This window comes from Apodemus sylvaticus, chromosome 2 (genome assembly GCF_947179515.1).
Source record: "Apodemus sylvaticus chromosome 2, mApoSyl1.1, whole genome shotgun sequence".
Lineage (NCBI taxonomy): Eukaryota > Metazoa > Chordata > Mammalia > Rodentia > Muridae > Apodemus > Apodemus sylvaticus.
The window spans coordinates 84321143-84330960 of NC_067473.1; the positions used below are offsets into that span (position 1 = coordinate 84321143).

Genomic DNA, 9818 nt, shown 5'->3' on the forward strand with positions numbered 1-9818 from the left:
TTTATAATAAACATGTATATCAAGACAGAAACATTTTAGCATTATTGCTTTTATTTTTAATGATGAAATGGTATATGACATATGATATGATATACATATCATATATGTAAATATCCCTAAACAGTATGAGAGCAATAGCTTACATATTATTTTAGACTACTCTTCGGTCTTAAGCACTTTTATAGGTATTAACTGTTTTCCTACTTCCCAGATGGGAAGACTGAGGGAAAGACAGAATAAATAACTTACTGGAGGTGGGGTTGTGAGTGGTGGAGCTCTTGCTTTTCATTGGAAACACTGCTTTGAGGGCAAAGGAAAGAAAGCATGAATGCTGGTGTGCTTTACTTCGCATCAAGAAGCTTGGTTTGCACTGACCATTCCTGAGACTGTTTATTTGGAGAAATGCAGCTCTAGTTAATTCCCTGAAGCCAGTCTACTTGATGCTTTCTGTCATGCCGTTATCCTTGCGCATTCTTATGTTAGCGAATGGTTGGTTTTGTTTCTCTGAATTCTCTTGTTAACAGGGATGTACTGCAGCAGACACCCCAGGTTCCTTGTCCCTTTCCTCCAGTGTCTCCAGATCTCTCTGAAAGCTCATAAAGGGACCATAAAGCTCAGGATGAAAAAAACAACAACTTTTCTATTTTTAACTTTTCCAGATATTGACAAATTGTCCCCTTGAGTATTTTTTGTCTCACTTCTTAGCTTATGCCCCTGTTTGTGAAAGATTACATAAACACATGGACATTAGCCTGCCCACCTACAAGGTAGAATTTTGATCCATGTGTAGCAACTTACAGAGGAAAACTAACTCTACAGGAAGCCATACAGGAGGCCTTACTATTTTCCTGGGAAACTTTGTTAGCAATCAGATCAAAATGGTCAGGATTTTAAACAGTTAGCAATCTTCCTTACTACCCAACTACTAGACAGATGGGGATGGGGTGAGGGAGGGGAGTAGATACCCTAAGTATTTGCTTAGGATGCCTGCGATGCCTGCATCTGTTCAGCCAGCCACAGCATCCATGTACCAGAAGCTACTACCATCAGGCTGTTTTGAAATTGTCCCACTTTCTGCTATGAGTTGCAGATAATTCTCTCTCCATTCTTCTGACTGCTTTTGAGTCATAGGCAACCGTGGCTGACTCTCTTGTTATAGAATGATTTCATTAAATAGTCCTCATTTTTCTCGTTTGGCTGGTCTTCATGTATGTCCCCAGCAAGTATGCATAGTTCCTGTCATGCCCTGGTTCATCCTCCCCTGACCCTCTATGAGGTTCCAATTTCCCCTGGATGTCATCTCAGTTTTAAGCATATGCTAGTCAGATGGGTGCAAATGATAATTCACTGCTGTTTGCATTTATATTTGCCTGATTACTGGGAGATAGAATAGCTGTTAAGACAGGTGTTTCCTGACATACTTAAAGGATTTATAAGAAGGCAGATGAAGCCAGGTGTGGTGGGACAAATTTGTGATCCAAAAACTAGAGGCGAAAGATATCAGAAGATGCAAAGATCTCCCATGTTTATGGATCTTTAGGATTAACATAGTGAAAATAACCACCTTACCACAAATAATCTAAAGATTCAATACAATCCACATCAAAATTCCAACATAATTCTTCACAGATCTCGAAAGAACAATTTTCTACTTCATATGGAAAACAAAAAACACGGGGATAAACAAAATGGCCCTGATCAATAAAAGAACTTCTGAATGTATCACCGTCCCTGACCTCAAGCTATACTACAGAGCAAATAGTAAAAAAACTGCAAGTATTTAGTAGTGAAAACTGCATGTACTAGTATAGAAACAGACTATTTAATCAATGTAATCAAATTGAAGATTCAGAAATAAAACCATATACCTACAGACACTTGATTTCTACAAAGAAGCCAAAATCATATAATGGTCAACAAATGGTGCTGGTCTAGCTGGATGTCTGTATGTAGAAGAATGCAAATAGATCCATATTTATCACTCTGCACAAAACTCAAATCCAAATGGATCAAAGACCTCAACGTAAAACCAGATACACTAAATCTAAGAGAACAGAAAATGAGAAATAGCCTTGAACTTTGTCAGTACAGGAGATAATTTCCTGAGCAGGATACCAATGGCCACCAAGGTCAAGAATCAATAAGCAAATGTAACTTTTAAGAGGAGAAAAATGGAGGTTTGTGTTAGAATGGGCTAGGATGCAATGGTATATTTTGATTGGGCATGTTAATTGAGTGAACCAAAGGGGGCTTTTAATTGCTAGACTTTAATCATGTGATAGCTGGGCCCTGCTAGTCAGCCTCAAGAGGAGGAAGTGGCCAAATAAGGGAATAGACCTTGGTGATTCGCTTTAGAAATGTAATCTTGTGGTTTTTGTTCTGTTTTGGTTTGGTTTGGTTTATTTTAGCAATGCAGAGGGAATAGAGGAGATGGACAAGGCTTGCCAGGCCTGGTCTGGCTAGAGTCCTTTCATTGACATTGTTTAGATTCCCCGAATCCAAGTAAAAACACAAAGCATGATAGTATACACTTGTAACTCCAGTGGTAGGGAGGAAGGAGGCAGATCTACAGGGCTCCCTTGTCTCCAAAATCAAGATGGATGGCATCTGAGAAATGATACCAGGAATGTGTCTTTTACACTCACATGCATTGCACATGCATACATTAAAAACAAAAGAAACACACAAGGATATAGGTAACAGGTAGCTTTATCTTCTGAAGATGGCTATTAGCCTGCAGCTATAACCTTGGGCATTTTTTAAAGGATTTTTTTCTCTTAAACTCTAAGGAAGACCTTAAAGAGATGACAGCTGGAGTAGCTCAGGTAAAATCAGTAGCTCGGTTTTATATTCTTGCCTCCCCTGCTGTAGATCATTGCTTTAGGCACATAGTAGAATCCTAGGATTAGAAGCTGGGGAGGAGAGTCCCCAATACTACAGGATGCAGGATGCCCAATGAAAGGCCATTTCCATCACTTTTAACCTATGTGGAGAAAGGCAGCTCCATAAAGCCTGGGTGCTTCAATGCCACCTCTGCTTATTTCTCTGGTCCTCCTGCAGGCAAGAATTCGTGGATGCTTATGTAAATTATGTCTTCCAAATTTCGGTTCATGAGTGGTACACAGCCTTCTCCAGTGGCTTCCTAAAGGTGTGTGGTGGCAAAGTCCTCGAGCTCTTCCAGCCTGCAGAACTGAGGGCCATGATGGTGGGGAACAGCAACTACAACTGGGAAGAGCTGGAAGAGGTAAGATCTGGGAAACCACATGTGCAGCACAGTGGGCGTGCGCACAGGTGGGCATGCCAAGGACCTGGTCTTCACATGCATTATGCTTGAGTAGTTGCTGGAGGTCTCCTGCCTCCCTGTGACTTCTGTTGAAAATGCACGTAATATCGGGTGTACTGTAATGTTTCTATAAGATTCATTCTCCTCCGTCCTCCTCTTTTGGACAGAGTGCTGTCTACAAGGGTGATTATTCAAGTACACATCCCACTGTGAAACTGTTCTGGGAAACATTCCATGAGTTCCCATTAGAAAAGAAGAAGAAGTTTCTCTGTAAGTATTTATCACATGGGGGGGGGGGTGTTTATATTTTAGTGTGACGTTGTATAGGGCGATGTGATTCACGGGTAAAGGTTAACTTCCAACCTTCAACATATTTACAGTATATTAATTAAAATGCATCGGAGGCTGTTAGTACACGTGTGAAACAAGAAGATCAAAATAAGAGTCATTTCACCAATCTTTACTTTCTTTAAGAATAATAGTCACTTTAGCTTATAGTCCCAGCTACTTGGAAGGTTGAAACAGGAGGATTGCTTGGATCCAAGAGTTGAAGATCAGTCTGAGCAACATAGTGATAGCCTTTTCCCACCAAACCTGAAGAGATTGATCTGGAAAGATTCTAGATGAAAATGAGGAAGATTTGACTTAAGAAAGCATTGCTGTAATATTTTCCTCTTAACATGCTGTTTACCTGTTCACAGTGTAAAACCATGGGGGTTGTAGTGTGTACATGGTTTTAAAACTCTCACAGGTTTGGAGTATGTTCACTTCCCAGAAAGAAACTCCATACATGTCAGCAGCACTCTGTCATATCTTCTTTTCACCCAACCCAATCTCAAGTTTGTCCGTGGTAGACGTTTCTTGCAAATAGAATCATGTAGTATATAGTCCTTTGGAACTGGCGGCATGACATTTAGTAAGGCAATAGCTTTAGAGAGTGAAGTAAAGTCAGTTCCCATGATCAAATCCAGCCTTTTAGAAATGGTTGGATCTTCTGTCTACAGCTGTGAATAGAATAGAATTTTTATCTGCATGAAACAAAAAAAAAGCAACTTCTTTGCTTTCTAAGAGTGAGAAGACATTAATATTAACTAATTCTCCTGCTTACGTGGAGCAAGGATGAGAAAAATGTCACCCTAGAACCCTGTTGCCCATGTAAGCTGTTAAGAAGCAGTGTCATGGGAGACGATGAAGGGTTGGGTCATCAAGTCAATGTGAAAAGCTGTTACTTTCCTACTGGTCTTGGGAGTTTCCTTGGAAAAAGGCATCTCTAGTTAGCATTGGCTTTAAGCAATTTCTTATCAGTTATTGTTACTGTGTTATTAATTTTGGAAGGTTGGCAAGAATAGTGGTATGTTTATATGCCTTAGGTAATGGCAGGTTATTTGAAGTGACTGATGAGAGCTGGCACATAGTACAGTGACAGAATGCTTGCCCAGCACCCAAGAGACCCTTGGTGCAACCCCCCCCCCCCCCGTCCCCTGATACACACCCTGAAATAAATAGTTAAAATAAATGAAAGAAATCGATAATGAGTTCATTCTAGTAATTTCTGGAAGTTCAACAGTGGGAAAAACAAGCAAATTAGAAACAGCAACAAGAAGCCCTGTATAACTGCTTCATCTATGTTACCCTGTGCAGGGGGATCTAATTATATTTGTCAAGTAAGAATGTATCACAGTAGTGAACTAAAGAACATGTAGGTCTAGTCCCCCGGTTTTTGAAAGGAGGGAAATGAGCGTGTAGATCCCTGAGGAAACAGTTTTCAGACACCTGAGAAAAGGGGAGGTCTTGAGGTCACAGAGACTTGAGTTCTTTGCTAGCTGTCCTTTTCTATGACACTAATTTCTTTCATCTTTGATTCTGTGAAGGTCTATGAGGACATGCATGCTATAGAGGCTCTAGGGAATGTCTAGTGCATACATGTTAGTACCTAAGAACACCATGGCATTCATGGAAGCCACAGGGTGTTGTGCCTTTCTCTGTTGCTTAGAATACTGCATACCATTGATGCCATTTTCTTCTCTTCAGTGTTCCTCACAGGCAGTGACCGGATCCCCATTTATGGCATGGCCAGTCTACACATCATCATTCAGTCCACAGCCACAGGGGAGGAGTACTTACCTGTGGCCCACACCTGCTACAACCTTCTTGACCTCCCTAAATACAGCAGCAAAGAGATCATGAAGACTCGGCTCACCCAGGCCCTTGACAACTATGAGGGTTTTAGCTTGGCCTGAGGCACCCCAGCTTTCCCAAGACATCCATCCCTTCCTTCTTCTGTGGCCACATTGAGGCTGATATAAAAATATCATGGGAAGTGATTTCTATTTTTTTATTGTTTAAGTGGTTTGAGACTTTTGAATCCTAAAGCCTAGTCAAAGGTGTTTCTGGGGTTCAATAGTAAATAGTCTTTTTGAAACATCAGTGGTTGGGAATGAGCCAGAAAGTTGGCTTTAATATGAGAAATGGATCTGATTTTTTTTTTTTGTCTTGTTTTGTTTTAAATCAAGGTACCTGTTGCTGTTCCTTCATCTGTGAATATGTTGCAGTCTGCTGGATTTAATGGCAGGTTTTCAGCTTTTGTTTCCCAGGTGTCTCTCAGCCCTGACGTCTCTTCACCATGCTTCACTGTTCTCTTCCTGGCTTCTCAGTCCCCTACAGGGGTGACTTGACGGATATGTCCCTTCTGGCCCGCCATCAGAACATTTCCTTCTCCTCAGCACTGGAAATGCATGGCTTGTTGCAGCCCACCCCAGCCCCTAGATGGAACAGGCTTCTTCAGAACGCCCAGTTCCAAGAAGCTGAGCCTTGTCATAGTTCGTGAGTCTTGATGGGAACCTTTATGAACATGTCCTGCTTTAAGGACATAGGTCATGACTGCCTCCTGCCTGGGCCTCCTGCATCACACAGACACAGAGCCACAGGTTGCAGGTGGGCTGCATGTGTCTTGTTAGCCATGACCCCTGGGCTTACAGTGAATTGGTAGACCTTCTTTATCATACTTTTGAAATGAAAGTTGCATTTTCTTGTTTCCATATTGCCTAAGAACAGTACAATTAATAAAGGTTCCCCTTCCTTATTACTTTTTATCTGCTGCTCTCTCTTCCTTCCCTTTCGTCCTGGGTTCCCCATTCCTCCCTTCCTCTTGCCCTCTAACTTCCTTGTCTTCACTGCTTGACTCTGTTCTCCTCTTCCTTCTGGTAGTGGATGCATGATGTCTTTTTTATTTTAAATTTTGTAAGTTTTTTTTTTAAGGAAAAAAACCCCTCTGTCTCTAACTGTGAAAATATGAAGATACTCTTGATAATAGAGTTTTTGTTTATCACATGTGAAATGTGCATTTACAGTGATATTTCAGCAGAGGGATTATGTTAAGTCAAATACATGTGTCTCAAAAGTGACATGTTTAACTGCTCATCATTGTATAAGAAAATTCTACATGGTCGGAGAGTTCATGTAATTCTAATTTTAAATCTATAGTGGATAGAGAAAGTATTTATTTATCTAAAATGAAGTACTTACAGATTGTGATGCAGCACCGAGTCTTGATGAAGGAATGTAGATTTTGCTTTTCCTTTTCTTGTTTTGAAAAGTTACTCCAATTGCTAAATTGGTAGTTTTTCTGTCCTTATAAATATAACATTTAAAAAAGATACACAATTATATGAAATGTTTATTTTCTATGTGTCTGCATATAGTTCAATATTATCCAATAAATTTGGTGTTTTAACTTAAAACAATTTGTGTTGTAATTTTGGGATGGACACTGTGCTTTCCATGGGAGCATTAAGCCATATAGCCAAAGAATCAAATGACTGAACCCAATGCTCAACAAGTAAATAGGAGAGCAATGGGAAAGAATGGGAATGGTGAAGGTTGTTAATGTTCAAAAAGCATTCCTGGAGCGGGAGAGGAGTCAGCAAAGGTTCAAACATGGGGAAAGACACAGGGACGAATTCAGGGAAGTTCAGAAGGTAAATCAGAAGAAAGAGAGTAATGGCCAATAGAGCAGAACCGGAAGGAGAACTGCAGGGCCTAGAGTTGGGAGTTAGATGTATTTGAGAGGCTCCACAGGATGTGTTCAGGAGTTCATAACGGGAGAGATAAGACATGAATTTGAAGAATGTGGATGATGTGATTTAGAGGCACTAGAATGGGAAGTACAGCAGCAGAAAGAAGCTCATAGCATTGAGGGAGGCAGATAGTACAGATGGAAAAGAATATTTGAATGGTAGAGAAGGGGAGGGAAGAAGAGAGACACTGAAGTGAGTCAGAACCTCACAGCTCATGCTAATTAGTATTAGCCCACGTACAAAATCTGTGTGTGGGCCCAGCAAGAAAGTACTTTCAATAAATTTGTAACATTAGTTTGATGAATTGTTTTGACAGTGTTAATAGGTGGTTTAATGAGATAGCTCAGTGGATAAAGGCACTTGTCACCATGACTCAATCCCAGGATCCACCTGCTAGAAGGAGAAAACCAAGCCCTGGAAGTTGTCTTTTGATCTCTAGTTGTGTACCATGGCATGCACATGCCCCCTCCCCACACACACACATAAATATATGTAATGGAAACTAAATGTAAGTAGTAAGGGGAACAGTTGCTTCTTAATGCTAACATCCAATCAATAAACAATAACTTCAATAAGCACTAGGTTTTAGGGAAATAAATCTGGAACACAAGTTATTTCAATTTTTTAATGCAAAATTCATTCCTTTGGAATTTTGTGATAATATTTGAATTTTTCTATTCAAATAGAACGGTCTTTCCGTTCATGTAAGGAACATTTTTCCCTGATAAGCATTTATGTCACAAACTGTTTTAAGACTTTTATATGTGAACATTCAGGTTTCCACATTTCTAAAACTGAAAAAGGTAGATTGAGATTGTTATCTGTGTAAACAATAACTATAATCTTACAGCTTAAAACTCTTACAAGCATGGCTCTTATTAATAGTTCATAGCTTAAGTAACTAAAGAAGATAGTTCAGAAAATTGTCTTTGAAATCTTTTGGAGGTTGACTTTTAATCATTTTACCTTTAAAAAGAAAACAATAACAAAACCTGTATCCAGAGAGCATGCCCAGTACATACTGTTTGTCCAGTAGAGGTCACCCTCTTAGAGTACCTTAATAGGTAAAGAAAGCAATCTGAAATTCTCACACGGGCTTAATATGTCTGCACCCTCAGTTCTTGTCCACTGATTGATATGTCTGGTCTTTTTATGACAATCCCATGCTGTGTTTCTTAGTATGCCTCCAAAATATAACCTACCACCTACGAGATGATGGTAACTCAAACAGTTATTTTGGGGGGACTGTTGTTCCTACTAATCCATGCTGGAATCTTCTTTAACTTCTCTTTTCAGTATTACAAATTATTTCAATTATATAAGTCTTTCAGTTCCCTAGTAACCAAGATAGTTTTTGAGGCTATTGTTTATTGTTTGAATGTCGTAAGTCTACTGGGTTTTGCTGGTTCATTTTGTATTGTGCTACTTTGTGGGTGTAGGAGTTTTCTGTTGGAGTTTTTAAGGTCTTTTAAGTATAGAATCATATTATCTACAAATATGGATACTTGGACGTCTTTTCTGTTTGAATCACCTTCTGTTTTCTTATTGCTTTAAGACTTGTATTATGTTGAATACAAATGGAGAGAATGAACATCCTTGTCTTAGTCCTGATTTTAGTGGTAATGTTTTTGAGTTTTTCTCCACTTTGCATGATATTGGCTATAAACTTGATGTGTATTTCCATATTATATTGAGGTATGTTGAATGTTTCACTAGTCTGGGACTTTTATTATGAGAGAATATCATGTTTTGTCAAAGCCTTTTCTAAATCTAATGAGATAATTGAGTGTTTTTCTGTCTGAATATGTTTATGTGGTGGGTTTAGTTACTGATCTACAGATGTTGAACCTCCCCCCCCACCCCCAGTATCTCTGAGGATATAAGGCTGACATAATCATAGTGGAAAATCTTTAGTCTTGAATTCAGTTTGAAAATATTTTATCGAGATTTGTGAGTGTGTATGTGTGTGTGTGTGTGTGTGTGTGTGTGTGTCTGTGTGTCTATGTTCACCTGAGGTGATGGCAATATTTTCTTTTAATTTTTTAACTTTGTCTGATTCTGGTACCATATAAAATATTTGAAAATGTTTCTTCTCGTTCTATTGTATGAAATAATTTGAGGAGTATTGTTCCTCTCTGAAGGGTAATAGAATTCAGTACTGTATCTATATAGTCCTGGGATTTTTTTTTCAGTTGGGTGTTTTTCAATCATTGTTTCTCTATTTAAATTCTTTACTTCCTCTTAATTTAATTCTGGTAGGCCATATATATTTAAAAACCCATCCATTTCTTTTAGATTTTTCAGTTTAGTAGAATATCAGTTTTTAATATATGTCCTTATAATCTCCCATTTCCTCAGTCTCTGTGGTAGTATGTCCCTTTTCATCTCTGCTCTTACTCATTTAGTTAATTTGCCTAAGGTTTGTCAATCTTGTTAACCTTTTCAAAGAACCAACTCTT

The 9818-nt window shown here is 39.0% G+C and overlaps 1 protein-coding gene across 2 annotated transcripts in view; it reads left to right on the forward strand.

Moving 5' to 3' along the window:
• The window catches only part of Herc3 (HECT and RLD domain containing E3 ubiquitin protein ligase 3), a 95507-nt gene extending 88971 nt beyond the window's left edge, over positions 1-6536 (forward strand). For both annotated transcript variants that reach the window (XM_052173826.1, XM_052173827.1), the window contains 3 exons: positions 3061-3244; positions 3451-3553; positions 5315-6536. In XM_052173826.1, the coding sequence (XP_052029786.1) occupies positions 3061-3244; positions 3451-3553; positions 5315-5523 (496 nt within the window). In that variant the 3' untranslated portion in view covers positions 5524-6536. The remainder of the gene's footprint in view (positions 1-3060; positions 3245-3450; positions 3554-5314) is intronic.
• The last annotated feature ends 3282 nt before the right edge of the window (positions 6537-9818 follow it).